Here is a 20,342-nt window from a genome sequence, read left to right as displayed (position 1 = left end):
TATCCTGTGACGCTGAGATGTTGCTCAGGCCCAGGCAGTCCTTCCTGGGATGGTTTGCTGGGCAGCCAGATGTTCCTTCCTCCCAACCCATGGGTGTCCTCTTTCTCCTCAGTACGCCTGTGGCATCGAAGCCGAAGTGGTGGGGAAACCTTCTCCTGAGTTCTTCCAGTCTGCCTTGCAAGCCATGGGGTTGGAAGCCCACCAGGTAGGCTGGCACCTTGTGGAGCAGGGCACACAGGCAGCCCAGGCCCTGGCACTTCCACAGGAGCTGACTCAGGCAGCCTGTGGCGTTGGCTAGATGGGGTTGGTGACTGAACATAGACCCTGTGAGAGCAGACTGTACCGGGAGAGGGGGAAATGGCCACAGGTGGGGTTTGCTGGTGCCTCTGTGGGTGGGGTCTGCCTGGTGTCAGAGCTGGCAGCCGATGCCCTCTGCTGCGAGGGTGGGATTGACCAGTTGTGCCTGTACTGGAGATGTCCCATGGAGGGACAGAGAGGCAGCAAGGTCACAGCCGTCGGGGAGAAGTCAGCTCGTGCCTCTGTTGGGGTGGCGGGGGACACAAAGGAGAGCAGGGAGTCGTGGTTCTGTCAGCCGTGGTGCCCCTCTGAGCATGGCACCCTCTCTCCATGGCGTCTTCCTGATGACGGAGCAGTGGGCCTAGGTCTGCAGCCTGCCTGGGCAATCTGGGGGTGCCAGCAGAATGGGGGATCCCCAGGAGTCCTGTGGTGAACCTGGTGCCCCTGGGTCCCTGGTCCTGCCTTACTGCCCCTTGCCATGTACCCTGAGGTCACAGGTGTCCCTCTGCATTGCTGGAGGGAAGAAAGTGGGGTCTGAGTGAGTGAAGCCTCAGGAGCTTCCACCTCCCAGATGCAGAGCAGGCAGCACGGGGAGCCCTCTGCAAGGCCCACCACCCAGGAGAGTAGGCAGCACGGGGAGCCCTCTGCAAGGCCCACTGCCCAGGAGAGTGGGCAGCATGGGGAGCCCTCTGCCAGGCCCACCGCCCAGGAGAGCGGGCACACGGGAAGCCCTCTGCCAGGTCCACCGCCCAGGAGAGTGGGCAAACAGGGAGCCCTCTGCCAGGCCCACTGCCCAGGAGAGTGGGCACATGGAGAGCCCTCTGCCAGGCCCACCGCCCAGGAGAGTGGGCACACGGGGAGCCCTCTGCCAGGCCCACTGCCCAGGAGAGCGGACACACGGTGAGCCCTCTGCCAGGCCCACCGCCCAGGAGAGCAGACACACGGGGAGCCCTCTGCCAGGCCCACCGCCCAGGAGAGCAGACACACGGGGAGCCCTCTGCCAGGCCCACCGCCCAGGAGAGTAGGCACACAGGGAGCCCTCTGCCAAGCTTCTGCCACCTCCTTCCTCTGTTTTCTCTGTAAGAAACTGACTTTGATTTTTTTTCACTGTCATCTTTTCAAGCAAATTTCAGATCTTTGTATCCTTTTCATAACTGTCATGTGCTTTTCAAGAAATGAGATCATTTCTAGATTAAAATGCACTGATCTTTCCTAAGAGTGATCAACAGATGCACAAAGCCAAGGGGCCTGGAGGCAGCCTGGGCTCTTGGGGGGCTGGTGACCCTGCTCCTGATGCTGCCCCAGGCAGCCTGGGCTCTTGGGGGGCTGGTATCCCTGCTCCTGCCCCAGGCAGCCTGGGCTCTTGGGGGGCTAGTATCCCTGCTCCTGATGCTGCCCCAGGCAGCCTGGGCTCTTGGGGGCTGGTAGCCCTGCTCCTGCCCCAGGCAGCCTGGGCTCTTGGGGAGCTGGTAGCCCTGCTCTTGCTGCTGCTCCAGGATGGGAGGCAGTGGCTCTGCCTGGGGCCTGCCACCCTGGTGGGGCACTAAATGAGATTTCCAGTTCCTGGCTTTGGCCTGGCTCCAACTAGGCAGCTGTGAGTGTTTGGAGAGTCAGCCAGTGGATGGGAACTGTATGTGGATTTTATTTTTTTCCCTTTTTGCTTCTCGAATGCTACATACACAGATACACATACATGTACATAAACAGAACATTAGTGTTGGTGAGGATGTGGAGATGTGTCATGTGGTACAGCCTCGTGGAAAGCCAGAGCTTGTTGGTGACCCGGCACACCCCTTCCCCGGTACCTATGACAGGTGGCTGGGGCAGCTTTGCTCATGGTCATGGACAAGTGAAAGGGATTTGGACGCTGGTCCCTCCACGGATGAACGGGCGAACACAGTGGGCATTCACTCTGCGGACGTCACCGAGCCACGAGCCGGGCCTAAGGTCTGACACACATGCGCCTTGAACACTTCTAAGGAAGGCAGGCACAGAAGGTTGCATTGTGTGTGGATGCAGCTTGTGGGCACCAGGGACACAGCGGCCATGCTGGGTGCTGCTTTGTGGCATTGGCGTGACCTTTGGGGTAATGAGATGGTTGGAGAGCAGAGAACGTCTTATGGCTCTGTTGAGTGTCCTTCGTGGAACACTCTGGAATGGTTATGGTTGCCAACATCATGGCAGGTGTATGTTAAGCCACTGCCTGCAGATTCTAGTCCCAGCTATTTCACTTCTGATCCAGCTCCATGCTATTGTACCTGGGAGAACAGCAGAAGATGACCCAAATGCTGGGCTCCTGCCACCCGTGGGAGACGGGAGGGAGACCCGGGCCAGCCCCAGGCCAGCCCCAGCAGTTATGGCCCTTTGGGAAGTGAAGCAACGGACGGAGAATCTGTCTCTCCCTCTATGTAGCTCTGCTTTTCAAATAGACATATTTGATTTCTTCATGTGTATTGCTAGTTCCAGTGTAGGCCTTCAGGCTGGCTCCACAGTGCCTCTTGGGGGTGCTGATTGATTGGGGTTCAGTCCAGGAAGGGCGCTGCTGGCTTGGGGAGCAGGTGTTTCCTAGCCTCTTACGTTGGGCTGGGAGTACTTCCTGTGACTGCACCAACACTGAGCAGAGCATGGGGAACCCTCAGAATGGCTTCTGGGCTGGTTCTTAATGTGCCTTTCTGAAGTGGCTCCACAGGGCAGTGGGTTCCCTGTGCCCTCCCCTGGCCAGCGTGGGTACTCATGTGATCGTCGGACTAGGGTGGAACCAGGAGCTCTGTAGGCTAAGGCTGCTGGCTGATCCGTGGACTTGACTTGGCCGGCGTCCGTTGGCCTGCTGATAGCTTTTGGGGACACATTCGCGCGCACAGCCCCTCTCATCCCTTCTGGTCTGTGACGACTGACAGTCTTGGGGGGCCCTGCACAGTCAGGTGGCAGAGCTCCCTCCTTCCCTGCTGGCTCAGGCTCTCATCGAGGCCACGCTGCTGCCCAGCTCGGTAGAGCATGGGGCATGTGGGTCGCTCTGCCCGCTGCCCGGGGGGCTCTGTCTGCGGGGCTGTCTCTGGTTCACGGGTGCTGTTCAGCATTCTGAGAGCACTTTGTAAACTCTGCTTTCTGAGTTTCCTGTCCTTGGCCGATTTTAGTGTCCTGGATGATTCTTACTTTGCCAAGATGTTGGCCAAGTGGTGATTTTGTTTCCAGCGCTCCTGTCGCTGGGAAGGAGGTGCTTTCCCGTTCTCTTACTTGCCCGTTCGTTTGTCCTGACACGAACTCAAGGATGTGCATTTTGGCCATGAGTTACAAACCAGCTCCTCTTGTTTTGTTGTATATCTGGCTCTTGAAATTTCCTTCAAGTTTAGTAACCGCTTGTTTAACTTGCACCCCAGCCATTCAGCACCTAGAAGTCACGTCGTTTTGTGAATGACAGATTGTTTTGTAAAAACAGGTAATACCATGATCACAGCCATGTAGTTAGCAATAACGCGTTAGTACCACCCGGTGTGCAGTCACCTCACCCGTCCGCTTGACTTCCACGTGTTTGATGCCAGCTGGTGTGTGTGGATCGGGATCCAAGTGAAGCTGGTGTGTGGGTCAAGTTGGTGGCTGCGGTTCTCCGTGTCTTGAACATATCGTTGCCTCCCTCCTCCCCCCAACCCTTAGCTTCCTTGCAGCTTCTGGAAGCAGCCTTGTGGCTGACCTGTAGTTCCCCAGGGATTGGGTTTTTCGATGGCTCTGCCCTTGGAGTGTTGCTCTGCCATCCTGCCTGTTGGGTGTTGGTGGTGAGGGGCAGAGGCTCGCTGCCAGCCAGGTTGCAGTTCCAGAGAATGCTGCTGTTCCAGGACGAGGCCAGGCCATCCTGCCTTCTGCTCTTGTACATAGCCACTGGCAGGATCAGGGCCCAGCGCCACCATTCACTGAGGGTGGCAAATGGTGAGGCTTCATTCTGCTGGGCCTTGTATATTCATCCTCTGTGGCTGCCTCTGTAAGGAACAACACTTGGTACATTGTAACCTCGTTGTTGGTGTTGAAATTTGGAAGTTTTCAAGATAGATCGATTCTCTAGCACCCTCCCCTGGGCACAGGTGGAATTTCAAGTTGTGCACAGTCTTTAAACCCAACATTTGGACATTTGCTGTTTCTCAGTCTGTGCCAGTTGTCATCCTATCGGTGTTTAAAGCATTTCACCTTTGCCAGAGGAAGCCTCTTCGAAGTGGCATCCACGTCCTCTGCCCCCATGGCTGCTGAGAGATTCCTTGATCCCCATCAGGACAGAATGTTCCAGACTTGTCTTGTGCATTTTCTAAAACCTACCATCCTTTGTAGGAGCTGTGCTCGCGTCTTCTGGGACGTAGTATTCAGTAACCATAATTGGGACACATTTGGAGCATCCCTAATGCGAAAACCCCAAATGCTCCAAGATCTGGAACTTCCTGAGCTGCAAATGAAAAATTCCATTCCACTGTGCTATGGTTCAGGCACAAGATGAAAGAGATTGTGTAAGATAAGCTTTGGATGGTGTGTGTAAGGTGTATATGAAACACAATGGCTTTGTGTTTAAACATACGTCTCATGCCCAAGATCTCTCATACACAAAGTCCTTCCGGCCCCGTGTCCTCAGCTTGTAATAAAGGCATCGCCATTTTGAAGGTGTTTTGGTTAACAAGACGAGAAAAACCACATGCAGATCTTTATGCATGAAGCACCTGGCGGGCTCACCTGGAGCCTGACTGTGAGCTTGCACTTCACCCGTCCCTCCCTTGTCTGCTGGTGTTGCCACTTTCTCCAGCCAAGGTCACTGCGTGGGGTATCTGAACCCTGTGTCAGAGTGCCTGGGTTCAAATCCCAGCTCCCCTCCCTGCTAAGGCAGCAAGTGATGGCTGAGTGCTCTGGTGCCCACCATGCCCTCAGGAGACCTGAACTGGATTCTTGTCTCCTGACCCTGCCTGGTCCAGCTCTGGCTCTAGCCAGCATTTGGAAAGTGGACCAGCTGATTGGAGTCTTGGATCTCGAAAGCGTTCTATATGAGCAAAGCTGTGCCCTGCCAGCTCCCTGCCTGACCTGAGGTCGTGACACCTGTAACGCAGCTGAGAATGCTCCCAGCTCTTCCTCTTGACGCCTGCTCTGCCCTCCTGGTGCGTCTGCCAGGGCAGGCTGAACCGCTGCTGGGCGTGGGGCCTTTCCCTTGTCTTCCTCCAGCCGGGGCCTTCGAGTTCACAACAGTGTTAGTTCTTAGGGAAGTCGGCGCTCCACATTGCATTTGTTTTGTATTTACAGTTTGTGGCTCCAAAATCAAATAGACAAATCATGATGATCTCAAGAAGCGTGTGTCCTGTCTGTGCCCACTTACTCTTCTTAGAGCCAGATTTGTGAATATTGCTTCTTAGCTGTCTGCTTTTTTTTTAATGTTCAAGAAGACTTAGTTGAAAGGCAGAGTGGAGGTGAGAGGAGAGAGTAGAGATTTACAGTGAGTGTAAGCAATGGTGTAGCAGCAAGATCACAACCATCTCGGCACCCCGACTCTCACTCCACTGCCACCCAAAACCTCAGACCCAGCTGGACCTGACTGCTTCACACGCCTCAGTCTCCCTGGGGAGTTCTGTCTGGAGTGACCCCTCCTCTGCACAGTCCTTCCTGGTGGCACTTCACATTCTGGGTAGAAAGGCTCTTCCCAGTCCCAGAGAAGAGGCTGGCTGCTGGGGCTTGTCCTTCACCGATGCTGGCTGCAGGGGCCTGTCCCATGTCCAACCGGCCTGTCGTGAGCACATCCAGCTCCGTTGCTCCCAGTTGCTTTCCATTGCTTGCCTGATGCCCTGAGCACAGGAGGCAAGGCCACACCTGCCTGCCTCCCACCCGGCTGCCCTTGCCCCGCCTGCCTCCCACCCGGCCGCCCTCGCCCTGCTTGCCCTCATCCCACTTGCCTCCCACCTGCTTGTCCTCTCTTCCACCCCAAGCGACAGTTCTCCCTCTCCCCACGCTGACGGTTGAGTGGCATTTGCGTGTTCTAGCCCAAAATATCCACAGGATGTGTGGGCATCTTAGCGTTCGTAGTGAATGGTGCCTCATAGTCAAGGTGATCATTCTGTATGCCTGCTTATTCAGAAAAGCCTGCAAAGCTGGCTTGCTGCCCAAGTGAACCTTTGAAATCTTGCAAGCTGCTGTGATCAATCAAACTCCTGCCACCCCCTTCCCAAGACCCCGCCTTCCGTCTCGCTGCCTGCCCTCAAATCCAGATCCCATCTTGACCTTTCCCCAGTGGCTGGAATGGGGCTGGCAGATTGAAAATGCCAACCTCTTATCTGTCTCCAGGCCCCACTAGGATTCAGTATTAAGGAATAACAGAGCTGAGAGGCTGCTTCTAGAATACCTGTGACACTCGGCCTCATCTTCGCATAGCACAGGTGCTGTGCTGGTTTTTAGCCGTTTTCCATAATCCCAAGGCGTTCTCTTGATGGGAAGTGTGTGGCTTTAGTGGAACAGGCAGACCTGTTGAAACCAGAGAGCTTGTGCTCGCTTTGGCCGCACATATACTAAAATCGGAACGAAACCAGAGAGCTTGGTCATTACAGGAGTGGACGCCTGGTGCCCGAGGAGCCCGTTTGCCAGGTGAGGAAGCACCAGGTGTGCCTGGCCCGCCTGGCCACTATCACCTGCCCACTGACCTGGTGAAATAGCCAGGGGCTAGTATAGTGGCATGGTAGGTTAAACTACCTCCTGTAGTGCTGGCATCCCATATGGACACTGGTTCAAGTCCCGGCTGCTCCACTTCCATCCACCTCTGTGCTAATACATCTGGGAAAAGTAGTGGAGGATGGCCCCAGCACCTGGGCCCTTCCCCAAGGTGAGCGACTTAGATAAAGCTCCATTGTAGCCATGTGGGAGAGAACCAGCAAATGAAAAACTGTCCCTGCCTCCCTTCATCTCTCCATCTCCCTCCCCCTTTATCCATATTCTCTTTCCCCCCGTCCTCCCTTTCATCTTCCCTTTCATCCTCTTTCTCCCTCTCTTTTCCCTCCCCCATTTTTATCCCTTCTCTCCCTGAGACTGAGCCCTGTCCCCACAGCCCACCACCAGCCCTGCCTGTGAAAAGCCTGGCAGAGTGTGTTTTTAGGGTAGCTAAAAACCCACTGCATGGGCATTCCTGGGAAAGGCCGATTTGGCTGGGCTTTCTTGCCTGACCCTGAGGGCCAAGGGGAGGCTGTGACTTGCAGGCAGCTGTTGAAGGGGGTGATGAGGCTTCTGTTTGAACCTGGGCCAGCAGCGCCCCCCGCTCTGGAGCCCTGGGTTCTGTGCGTCCATCTCCTTTCGCACACCACCGGGGGGAAGGAAGCGGAAGCCACGCTGACAGGGAGAATTTATTTCCCCTGGTAGCGCACCTCTTGACCTCCATCTTCTCGCCAATGATTTTTTAAAATCCTCAATGATTTGGCAATAATTGCTCCTCCTCGCGTGCTTACTGCCCTTCACCGGTAGTAAATCTGGGCACTCCCCAGGGTCCCGAGTGTGTTTTGGTATGTGGAGCTGGCAAGTCTGCCTCTCCACCCTGGGCAGCTGTGAGCCCCCTGTCCTGGCGCTCTGCGTCCCCCCACTGTCAGGCGTGGCTTCTTGGGTGCACGAGTCTGCATGGCCAGCCCAACCACAGCTACCTGCCAGGCCAGGCTGTTCTGGCTCCGTCTCCAGGGGCTGTGCTGACAGATTTCTCAGCACTCGGGCTTTTGGGAGACTTTATTCTGATAAGGAGAGATTTCTGCTCTCTGCTCTAAGCGTGTGTGTGTGTATGTGTGCGCGCGTGCACACAGCATTTCTTTCCTCCAGAAGCAAGGACAGTGTCAGGTGTAACACCCAGTGTTTGGAAGATGTGTCCTGTATCCCAGGAACCTTCTAGCAAGTGAATGTGAGTTCACAGCTGGGAGCTGTGAATGCATGGCTGACCTCACAGCGTCAGGACACCTGCTTGTGGAGAGTGAGGCAGAATCTATTTTAGGAATGGCTTTGCCGGCCCAGCCGCCTGCAGCCGCAGCTGTAAGAGCTACCCAGAGGCCCTGCTGTGCCTGCCCATTACTCAGATCACCTGGTTGTGACAGGAGCCGCAGCCAACCCTGGTGCTGTCCCCAGCTCGGGGAACTTGTGATGTCACTGCCAGGTCACTTGGAGCGGGGTGATTTCCAGATGGCTGTAGGCGACTTGAAAGATGAACACTCATTTGTGTTTAGCAGTGTTGACTTCAATATCATTCTAAAAAAGAAATTGTCCAGTTTTGGCCATATCTGAGTACATGCCACTGGCACTGTTGTTAATGTATCCTGCAACTGACTACTTTTTTAACTTCAATATGAATTTCTTTGTTTTCTGGAAGGCAGAGACGGAGATCTTTGATCTCTGATTCTCTTCCCTGAAGCTGGCCTAGGCTGCAGCCAGGAGCCTGCAGCTCCATCCAGGTTCCCTACGTGGGTGGGGGGGGACACAGGTGCTTGGGCTGTGACCCGCTGCCCAAGGGGGTGCATCAGCAGGGAGCTGGAAGTGGAGTCAGGACTGGCATGCAGGCCCCCAGACCTGGGGTTTGGGCATTCCAAGAAACCTCTGTGACCAGTGTGCCAAATGCTCACCCCAAGTAAGTAGGGAACTTGTGGAAAGTCCTGATGATGGGAAGCCAGCATCTCTCCCTTACCATCACCACCAAGACAGTATACACCGTGTGCTTGTGTCGGAAACATCTGTTCTTGCTCTGTTAGATCTGGCAGGACCACACCAGCGCATGGCCCCACTTTGAGAAACAAGGGGTTATATGGGGAAGAGAAAAGGCAGCCAGGCAACCGCGTGGCATGCAGAGTGGTCCACGGGCACAGCTTCAATTCAAGGACCCCACGTGGCTTGCACTGGGCTGTGGCTCCTTGGCGACATTCTCGGCCTCGGCGGTCATCGGTCACCTGTCAGCCTTCATTCCCGTGGCTTCTCTTATCGCAGCCACTGTTTCTGCTTGAAGATGGTGATGGGCGAGTCTGGGCTGCAGGTTAGAGAAGCTTGGGGTCAGGAGGGACCGTGTTCCCAGCCCCCGAGGTGGCACGGCTCTGTCTCCCACGTCCCTCGTGGTCCTTGCGGTTACCCTGGCAGACAACTGCTTTGGGCTGGTGAGACTGCTGGCATTTCGTTCCCGTGACTTGGGGTTGTGCAGGAGCGTGGGGTCGCTGCTCCAAGAGGAGACTGGAACAGCTTCAGAATTCCTGTCCCCATCCCCCTCAGGACGTCCGTCCTGCAGGTCATTCCATATCCCACTGAGAAAATCCTTAACAGTCCTAAGATCTACTTTGAAGCTTTTTAAATCTGTTCACTGTAGGGTAGTGAGAGGCTGCTTTGTTTTCTTTTAAGGTGTGTGTGTGTGTGTGTGTGTGTGTGTGCGCACACACACTGACCCATCTCAGCAGTGATGTCGGCTGTGCCCATTAGCACAGGTGGAAGACACGAGAGGTGTCTGAAGGCTTTGCATGTCACCCCTCTGTGCAGCCACTCCCACTGTGCTGGTGTGGTGACCCGTGGGCAGTCTTGATGATGTCCTGTTACCTGTCTTGTGTCGTCAGTCCCTCAGGACATTGGCTTGTTGTCAGTCCAGGGCCGTGTGTGAGCCCTGGCGCCTGTCCGCAGGACCACTGCGTCTCTGGGGGAGTGGAGGCCAGGAGGGGCCCAGGCAGGTGCTGTGAGGCCCAGGTGGCACTAGGGGGCGAGCACGAGTGGCCTGGGTGGCTGAGTCCTGAAGGAGCAGAGCGTGGGGCTTTCTGCGCCCGCTGTTCCCTGCTGGAAAGTGCGTTTCCATCTGCCAGGAGGACTCTGTACATTTCTTGAGCCTCAGCTTTGGGAGCTCAGACTTTCACCTGGGTTCTTGAAAGCGAGCGCATTGGGTGTACAATTCCAGGTGGGTGGGTTTCCTTACACATGCGTGGGTGCGTGCCTTTGCCCTGCATTTGGCCAGAAGCCTGGCAGCTTCCCTGGCGGCTCTGGGCTTCATTTGCCTGGCTGTTTGTAGAATTTCTGGGTTTCTGATTTTGAGCAGTTTGGTTGCAGTGTGAGTCCTGCTGTAATTTTCTTTACTCTTTTTTGTTTCCTTTTTAAAGATGTGTTTATTTGAAAGGCAGAGTAACATGGTGGAAGAGATAAGGAGGCACAGAGAGGCAGAAAGTCCACCGACTCACTCTCTGAATGTGTGACTGAAGTCGCGACCAGCTCTCCTGCATGGGTCCTTGAGCCAGGCTTTGCTGCCTCGCAGGTGTGTTGGCAGGGAACTGGATCAGAAGCAGAGCAGCCGGGACTTGAACCAGCTTCTCTGCTTTAGGGTGTGGGCTGCCGATGCCTGTGCCACATCAGTTCCTGTAATGTGGCTCGCTAAGCAGTTGGGAAGCGATGGGTGCAGCGAGCTTGCAGGCTTGTTCTCATTCCTAGCCATGGGAGGGGCTTTGCCCCCTTTATCTGTGTGTCACCTCCCTTTCCAATCCTGCTCATGATGAGCAGGCTGCAGCAAGAGAGGAAATCTGCCATGTGCTGGTTTGCTCTGCAAAAGGTCCCAGCGCTTGAGGCTGTGCCAGGCCGAAACCAGGAGCTTCCTCCAGGTCCCCACTGGGGTGTAGGGCCAAAGTGCTTGGGCCATCCTCTCTGCTTTCCCAGGCACATCAGCGACGTGCCGGATGGGAAGTGGAGGAGCTGGGACTCCAGCCAGCACCTGTATGGGATGTTGGCATTGCGGGAAGCAGCTTTACCTGCTGCACCTTACTGCTGGCCCTTTCCTTGGGTTCTTGATCTGTCGGCTTGTGCCTCTTGAGTTTGGATGTTTTTGAGCCATTATTTCTTTAAACAGGTGTCTGTCTCCTCTCTCATCTTCAGGGATTCCGGTTGTATATTTATTAAGGCCTTTGAAGTGACACCTCACTAATGCTCTGTTCATTTTTTTTTAAAAGATTTATTTATTTTTCTTGGAAAGGCAGATATACAGAGAGGAGGAGAGACAGAGAGGAATATCTTCTGTCCAGTGGTTCACTCCCCAAGCAGCCAGAGCTGAGCCAGCCCGAAGCCAGGAACCAGGAGCTCTTCCAGGTCTCCCACACGGGTGCAGGGTCCCAAAGCTTTAGGCTGTCCTCCTCTGCTTTCCCAGGCCACAGGCAGGGAGCTGGATGGGAACTGGAGCTGCCGGGATTACAACCGGCGCCCATATGGGATCCTGGTGTGTTCAAGGCGAGGACTTTAGCCACTAGGCTATGGTGTCGGGCTCATGGCTGGTCCATCCTTAACTGCCTTTCTCAGGCCATGAGCAGGGAGCTGGATTGGAAGTGGAGCAGCCAGGACTGGACCGGCGCCCATATAGGAGGCATTCATTTTGTAGTGGTTGTGTTTCTCTGGGCCGTGTCTTGTGGTGTCTTCACGGTGTCTGATCTGGCGTAACTCTCCAGGAACGCTGAGGTGGTTTCCACCTCTAGAAGCTTTGTTCGGATCTTTCTCTTGTGTGTTCTGTTCCTCTTTCTCTTTTTATTTATTTATTTATTTATTTTGGTAAAGATTTTTTTTTTTTTGGAAAGGCAGATTTTCAGAGAGGAGGGGCAGAAAGATCTTCCATCTGCTGACTCACTCCCCAAATGACTGGAATGGCTAGAGCTGAGCTGGTCCAAAGCCAGGAGCCAGGAGCTTCTGGGTCTCCCACATGGGTGTGGCGTCCCAAGGCCCTGTTATTTTCCCAGGCCATAAACAGGGGTGGGATGGGAAGTGGAACTGGGACACGAGGTCGTGCCCATGGGGGATGCTTGTGCTGGCAAGTGAGGGATTAGCCCGTTGAGCCATCACATGGGCGCCTGATTCCTTATCAGCAGGGGTCCTTATCAGCAGGGGTCCTGCTCTCACGGCCAAGTCAGTTCTGAGGAAGTTTCGAGTGGATGTTTTCTCTACATTATTGCATTTCTGTTGATTCTTTCTTCCTCTTTGAGTGTCTGATGCTGTTGTGTTGGGAGCCAGGCACTGTGCGTTTACCTCTCGGGGGGCTTTGAAGTTGCTACACTCGGTGGTCAGGCAGGGAGGGGAGCTGCGGGGCTCCTCGGCGGTCAGGGCAGGGGTGCCGTGGGACTCCTCGGTAGTCAGGCAGGGGTGCCGTGGGACTCCTCGGTGGTCAGGCAGGGGTGCCGTGGGACTCCTCGGTGGTCAGGCAGGGGTGCCGTGGGGCTCCGCTCGGCGGTCAGGCAGGGAGGGGAGCTGCGGGGCTCCACTTGGCAGTCAGGGCTGGGGCGCTGCGGGGGCTGAGTGTCAGATCTGGGCACTGGCCAGTCCCACACTCAGTCCCTGCAGGCCCTTCCCTCCACACGCTGCACCACTGCGTGTTCTCCTTATGAAGCTTCCGTGACCGGGCCGGGCTCAGTCACTGTCTCGGAAGCCAGGCCCACGCTGCAGGTGCAGACTCCCTGGGGGCTGGGAGGTCCCCTGTGCGCTGTGGAGTGACACCCTTGTGTTATAGCTCCCTCCCTGCACCACAGCTGGAGACCCCAGGGACAGTCTCGGTGTCTCGCCTCACTTGTCTCCTGTGTCCTAGGAAGGCACTGCACCTCATTGCTCTGTCGGTGTCTGCAAAGCTGTCATGGCACAGAGCTCATCTGGCCGTCTCCTGTGTGGTGGGGTGGGCGTACGCTCGAGGCTGCTTTTGCAAAGAATACCCAGGCTCGGAGTATTTCTCTCTCTCTCTCTCTTTCTGTATTATTTTGCTTTTTACAAATGATACCTTCACTATCGAAAGCAAAGTCTTTCAGAGCAAGTACTGTGGCGGAGTGAGCATCCCATACAGGCACCAGGTCAGGTCCCGGCTGCTCCACTTCCCATCCAGCTCCCTGCTTGTGGCCTGGGAAAGCAGTCAAGGACAGCCCAGTGCCTTGGGACGCTGCACCCACGTGGGAGACCCGGAGGAGTCTCCTGGCTTCAGATTGGCTCAGCTTTGGCCGTTGTGGCCACTTGGGGAGTAAATCAGAACAGACAGAAGATCTTCCTCTTGGTATTTCCACCTCTCTGTATATCTGACTTTCCAATAAAAAATAAATAAGATCTTTTAAAAAAAAGCTTTCATATTCTGTGCTACAGATTTCCTGTGGATTGACTGACGTTCACAGAGCCAAGGCCTGGCAGAACAGCCTTGTTCAGCGTCTTGGCCTGTGTTTGTGCAGAGCCACCTCCACCTGCCACCTGTCCTTCAGGCGCCAAAGCGCTTTGACACCAGCTGATTGATTTCAAATCGCACAGATCTGTCCCACTCAGAGCTGCAGCCCGGTGGGCAGCAGAGAGAGACTCGAGTAGAATGACTGTTAATCAATACGATGACAACAATATCTTGTTTAATTTGTACAGAGGTGGTTTTAAGCATCAAATGAAGCAGTTTATTATGTCCGAGCAAGGGAGGGGGGCACACGGGAACAGGGGTTTGCTGCCACCACTCCTGAGCATGCTTACCTGCCGTGACAGGCCGTCATGATCGGCGACGACATCGTGGGGGACGTGGGCGGTGCCCAGCGATGTGGAATCCGAGCGCTGCAGGTGCGCACCGGCAAGTTCAGGTCAGTGTGCCGACGGGTGAGGGCGGAGGGGCCGCGAGTTCGCAGTCTCGTGTGTGTGCCTGGCCTGTTGGGGCATTCTGCTGACCTGTCCTGGCAGAACACGCTTGGGCCAAGCGGCTGTAGACACAGGCCCAGGTGTTGGAATGGGTTTGAGTTAGGGCTAAAGAGGCAAGGGCTCGGTCTGTCCCCAGCAGCAGCTCACCGGGAGGTTGGGCGTGTTCAGGTCCGGAACCTTTCAGCCATGTGCTCAGACCCTAGCGGCAGCCGAGGCAGTGGTGTTGGGCGCTTGGCCCCTCTGGCCTTTGCTCCCTGCCCCGTTGCCATGCCACCCTGACCATCCCTTGGCTGTCTGGTGCTCGTTGGAACTGAATTTCCAGGCTGCAAAAGTACGTGTCTTCTGTGCTTGGTCAGAAGTTTGCCGGGTCTGGAGTGGGTCCTGGCAGGGTGTGTGTGTGGTGTGAGGAAGGGGTACCTGCTGGATGTCAGGTGCCCCTGGGCACGTGGTTTACCTTGGAGAGACTGGGATCCAGCCTGCCGGACCACTGGGTGTGTCAGACATCAGAGCACTGTCTCGCCTGTGCTTTGCATGTGGGTTTCTAGAAAGGACAAATGAAGGACAGTCTGGAGGCTGCTCCTGGATGTATCTGGTTAGAACATGGTCACCCAGGGGTCCCGTGGCTTCCAGTGTCAGAGTGGCCCAAGCTGCCTGCCTAGATCAGAAGCCTGACTTCCACTCGGGCCTGGGTATGAGCCCTGTGTCCAGCACCTGACCCACAGTAGGCCCTGGTGCTGGCCAGTGCTGGCCGGTGCTGCTCACAGCCAGGTCCAGGATCTCCATGCCAAAGTAGGGTTGAGGGAGGTGGTGGGTGGAGACAGATGTCCGCTTTCCCAGGCAGTTACACTTCTCCTCCCTTCTCACTCATTACCAAGGACATGGTTACACTTCAGTTCAGGCATGTGTTGAGATGCAGTGTCCCACGTTAAATTCGACAGTTCTCTTTGCTGACTAGGCTTCTAGGGGATGTTAGTTGGCCAACCAAGGGAGGCAGGAGAGAGGAAGGAGGGCCTCCCTCGTGCCTGCACTGCCTCCTGCTCCCTCCAGGTGGCACTCTTCACACACTCTTCCTGCACTGCAGGGCAGGAAGGCTGGGAGCTCGCTGGGTCGGGCCATGTCGAGGGCTGTGTTGGGGCTGGGCACAGTGCTCCGTCCCACATGTGGCTGACTCAGAGCCCTGTGGCTCTGTGGAAATGCCACTATCCAACTTTCCAGGCATCAACTGGCTCTTCCCTCCAAAGCTGTCCGCCCCTCTGGCCACCACTCAGCAGGCAGCACTGTGTATGGAGGTAGTTATACGTCCTCCAGGGACAGGGGCTTGTGTGACCAAGGTGTATCCTTGCCTCAGGGCTGTGCCTTGCTTCTGAGTGACCCTGCATAGCCTCCCCAAAGCCAGAGGCCACCAGCTGCCCCGCCGCGTACTGGGAGGCCTGGGCCTATGTCTGCTGTGGCCTTCGTTTGCCTGGGCTGATTTGGGAAAGCAAGGAAACGGGGACATGGCCTTGTCAGGGACACAGGTGGCAGATAGTAATGTGGCAAGTGGTTGGTGCTGGGATAGCACAGGGAGGCTGAGATGGGGACCCTATGGGACTGAACTGGGGGTGCTGCCAGTCACTGTGTCAGGGAGACAAGACAGGGGTTGACTTAGGGTTCCCCCCACTGGCCACACTGTTGGATGCCCCGCCAGCATCTTCTGTCCCTTCATGAGTGTCACTCACACACATGCACATATATGCATGCATGCAGTCCACACATGCAGAGTTCTCACACACATGTTCTCAGGCACAGCACTGCACACAGCACATGTGGGCAAGCACACTCACCGCACATTCACATGTGCACTGATGTAATGCACACATGCACACACACAGGCACACAAGCACACACAGGCACACAAGCACACACGTGCACGCACACACACACACACACACACACACACACACACACACACACACAGCATTTCCAAGGCAGTCATCAGAGGTCAGAGATGCCCCGGCATTGCTGGGACTTGCTTTATGATTGTGAACCACCTGCCACCCCTTTCTGTTTTTGTCACAAAGTGACCTGGAGGGAAGTGAGCTCCCTGCCAGGGAGTGATCCCAAGGTGGCCTGGGCAGGGACTGGCTGTGTCCCAGGGCCACAGGGGCCTGCAGCTTGACAGGTGTGGAGCTCACGTGGGCAGGTGGTGTCTGTGGCACTGCCCCAGCTCTGGACAGACAAAGCCTTCCATTCATAGCAGCTTTGTCTGGAAGCCCGGCCCCGCCAGGGTGTGGCCCTCACCTGCTGGCAGGTGGAAGCCTAGGTGTGCTCCCACCTGCCCTGTTCCTGACCTCTGCATTGCACATGCTGGCTTCTGGAACTTGCATGTCTGACTCCCCAAGGCCTCAGAGCGGCACCCTAGGCATCCCTGCTGCCCAGGTCCTTGGCAAGAGTGTGTCCTTCCTGTGACACTCATGGTAGGCCCTGGAGACCCGTGGGCACAGGCTGTCCTGCTGTGAGGGGCCTCTTCTGGTGGGGTAATCAAGCCTGGCCCAGGCCACCTGGCAGGCTTTTACCACGCTGCACTGGAGCCCAGCTCTGTTCCCCTGGGACCCTGGGCCACCACTTTATCCCCCACTGGGCACTCCTGTCCTTGTGGTCTCATTCTGCCACAGAGCCATGGGAGCCTGTGCCCTCTAGGCCAGGCAGGGCTCCAGGGTCCAACAGGCAGCAGCTGAGGCCACCAGTCCTGGGCACTGCTGCCCTTCCGCCTTTCTCAGGGGCAGCCTTGCCTTCCCTGGGGGCTGGAACTGCCCAGTTAAGAGGAGACCTCTCTGTCCGCAGTCTGTCACAGTTTGTGCCTGTGAGCTGTCCCCTCCAGCTCTCCACTGCCCACCCAGTGGCGGCTGCTGGTCATACAGCAAGTACAGTGTTGCGTGGCCTACTTCCTTGCCATTTCGGGGTCCCTCTCCTCCTGGGGGCCTCTTTGCCCTTCTGGGTGTCAAAGGGAAGTATCCCGGATGGGGGTTCTAGGTGTCCTGCCACAGCCGCTTCTTGTCGGGGCTCAGGTGCGACCTGAGTGCTTGACAGGGCTGAGTGTTCTGTCACTACCATGGTGGGACACACTCACCCAGCAATTCATTTAAAACAAGGCATGTATTTGTGGAGGTTGGGGGCCGGAGGGCATGGTGGGGTGTGGTTGGGCTGCCTGGTGAGGGCCAGGGAGTGTGGGAGGGAGCCAGAGGGAAAGGCCCAGGGCCCCGGCGTGTTTCCTGGGAACACACATGGATGACTGCACCGCGTCCAAACCTCCTCTGATCCCGTCACCTTCAGGAGGCCCAGCTGCCAGCCTTGCGTGGGGCGGGGTGTGGCAGGGGCACAGCCGGGTTTCCAGCCTGGGACTCAGCGGAGGGGCACACCCAGGGAACAGTCCACCTGCTGCCCGATGCAGGCTGTTTCCGTGTTGCTGGTCACATAGCCGCCACTCCAGAAAGGTCCACTGTCCAGCCAAGGGCAAGCACAAGCCTACTTTCTAAGTAGATTACTTGGAAGTCAGTAAATCATTTAGTTTCATTAAAAGATGTTATTTTGTGATAGTAAAAGTACATTAAAACTTTGTCACTAAAAATTGTGCTATGAATGAAACCTGAGTACTAGAGAGTAACAGCGGGCTGGTGTCTGGCGCCCACATCCCACATGGACACTGCTCCAGCTGGATCCAGATCCCTGCTTATGGACTGGGCCTCAGCTCCCATGTGGGGGTTGGAAGGAGCTCCTGGCTTGGATTGCCGTTGCAGCCATTTGGGAAGTGAACCAGTGGATGGGGACTGGTGGATCTCTCTCTGTAACTCTGCCTTTCACGAAGCACATGCTCTCCAGTCAAGAGCTAGGACATTGTCCACTTCCCAGAAGACCTTGTCTCTGCTCTTCCCCCAGGGTGACCGCAGTGCCCACTGGTCCCTGCGGGCCTGCAGTGTGCTTCGACATTGTTGACACGGGCCTGCTTCCTTTGGCAGCGGGGCCAGGTTTGCCCATTCTGACCTTGTTCCAAATGGAAATTGGGCGCATCTGCCATCTGGCAGCAGCTGGTCCACTTGGGCCAGGTGACCTCTGTGGTATGAACACACCCCTCTGCCCAGCCCCTGGAGGGGACATTTGGGTGGGTCGCAGCCTGGCCATTCTGCACAGGCTGCCAGGAGGCTTCTAGTCCACATGAACTGGACGTGGGGGTGTGCAGTTTGTCTCTGAGCATGCGTGTGCCCTGCTACCGCTTGACCATTGGACGAGGGCGGCCCACACTCTTCCTCCTCAGCACCAGCCCGTCCAGGGCACCAGGCCCCTAGGGAGGGGAGCACAGGCTGTGGGTGGAGACCATCAGGGGCAGAGGTGGGCACACTGCTGGAGGTGGGATCTGTGCTTGCCTACCTCCAGCTCCATCTTGGCTGGGACAGGGTCAGCTTCCTCCTCATCTGCTCGGGTTCCCTGCCCTCTGGCAGGTGGGGCAGGGGATGAAGCACTGGGAACAGCAGCATGGGGACAGGGTATTTGAAACTGCGACTGACACCAGTGGGCCTGCCTGAGGCACAGATCCCAGGAGGTCAGCGTGGTGAGGCCAAGGCTCCTGGGGTCGGCCTCATGGGAAGGACCTTATGGCAGCTTCCTAGCTCCAGGGGTTGTTTCCCTAGGGATCTGACAGGCTGGGGAGCTGGGCCCCACTCTCACTGGGAGTACTACTCTAGCTCTTCTGAGGAGCCGAGCACGAACACACAAGGGTTATGCCTCTTAAATCTGCTTTTTATCCCCTGAAGACTCCCCCACAATGGGTACTGTCCAATGGGCAGAGAGGGAAGGGCAGGTGCTGCCCACATTGAGGGTGCTCCCTTGGAGCCTGGACAGGGCTGCTTGTGACTGGCCGCAGTGTCAGAGCACCCACAGCAGCCTGGGGAGGCAGCACCTCGTCCCGCCCCATGTGGCAGGTTTGGAAACAGGAACCAAGGCCAACAGGAACCAAGGCCACATGGCCTGCCAGTCACGGTCAGGTTCAGACCTGCCTCTGCCTGAACCCAAGGCCTTGGCCCCTGGGCACTCTCATACCACCCACTGGTAGCTACGAGAGTATGGCCAGGCAAGGTGACAGGTGGCAGCCCCAGAAGTTGTGTCGTTGCCGTCTTTGTGGTTGGAGCCCGTTAAACTCGTTCCCTGCCTTTTCTTGCTGTGAGTGGGCAGCAAAGGGATGCCAGGTGAGTCTGGGCAGCTCCAGGCCGACCACAGCATGTCGCGGGCGTAAGAGGACACCGCACTGAGGCAGTAGAGGCAGGAACTCCAGCCCTGCCACCTGCCCCGGGCTGGCAACCTTCCTGGGCTGCTGACTGACCCCAGCCAGGGCCAGGGCCACTCAACTCTGCTGGATGCATCCGGGACAGAGAGCCTGCCCACGGGGGTCCTGTCCTGGGGCCATCACGGGGGCCCTGTCCTGCCGCCCCAAGGGGCGCTCCAGCCTGCTGTCCCCTCTGCTCTCCTGCTTGCTGCTATGCTCTCATGCCTGGAAGGGGAATGCATTCCTGCTGTCCCCTGCACAGTGTCCCCACACTACCTCCCTAGGGGCCCATGGAGGTGTGGCCCTCTTCCTTCTCTCATTCACATCTGAGTCTGGCCCTGACTGTGTGGGGAGGCAGCTTTGTGGGTGCTGGGGGCTGTTGCCCCTGGATGTGTAGACTGGTAACCTGGGGCCGAGGGCCAGGATGTCGGGCTGGAATGCTTGGATCCCAAATGAAGCGAGGTAGTGCCAGGAACTGACCAAAGCCTTCCTCCCACAGCCAGCAAAGACCCATGGGTGCTGAGCAGGGCTCCGAGCCAGCCAGGTGTCTGCCCTTGGAGCAGCCAGGACGCGTGTATCTACCTGTCCCCATGTCCCCCGCCAGGTCCTCCTGCTGTCCCTTCTGATCCCACTCCTGGACACTTCCCACCTGCTCCCGTCCTGAACTTTCCTTCCCCTCACACTACCCCCTGTTTGGGCCACCAGAGGGTGCCATGCTGCCAGGTGCCAGAGCTAGGTGTACTTGGGTCATGCCCCACCCCCACACTGCTCATGCCAGGCTCCACACACCCGTGCTCATATGTGCTCATATTGGCCTCCCCCATGCACTTACCCCAGGCCCCAAGCGCCACACCAGCCTCACCTACACTCATGCTCATGGCCAGGCCTCCCACACACTGACACCAGCTCCACATACACACATGCTCACCTGTGCTGGGACCAGGCCCCTCGTGCGCATATGATTCACTTGTGCACACATTAGGCCCCAGAAGCGTTTCAGCCAGACCCCTACACACCTCAAGGATCACAAGTCTGCTCACACACCTGCCTGTCTTTCTCCCATGTGGCTGCTCTGTGTCTGCCAAAACAGGTGAGCAGCCTGCACTGCTCAGGACTCACCACCTCTGCCACCCTTCATGGA

General features: G+C 56.7%; 1 protein-coding gene across 3 annotated transcripts in view; it reads left to right on the top strand.

The window, feature by feature from the left end:
- LOC121164076 (phospholysine phosphohistidine inorganic pyrophosphate phosphatase) overlaps positions 1-20,342 on the top strand; it is a 74,435-nt gene that overhangs the window by 27,025 nt on the left and 27,068 nt on the right. Inside the window, exons 5-6 of one of the 3 annotated variants that reach the window (XM_040991959.1) lie at positions 113-205; positions 13,759-13,850. The exons of 1 other annotated variant lie outside the window; for it this stretch is intronic. In XM_040991959.1, coding sequence (XP_040847893.1) covers positions 113-205; positions 13,759-13,850 — 185 coding nt within the window. The remainder of the gene's footprint in view (positions 1-112; positions 206-13,758; positions 13,851-20,342) is intronic. One more of the 3 variants, XM_040991960.1, reaches the window with a different exon arrangement.

Source organism: Ochotona curzoniae, unplaced genomic scaffold (assembly GCF_017591425.1).
Source record: "Ochotona curzoniae isolate NIBS_2020 unplaced genomic scaffold, NIBS_Ocur_1.0 contig_66, whole genome shotgun sequence".
Taxonomy (NCBI): Eukaryota; Metazoa; Chordata; class Mammalia; order Lagomorpha; family Ochotonidae; genus Ochotona; species Ochotona curzoniae.
This window is presented reverse-complemented; position numbering and strand designations above follow the sequence as displayed.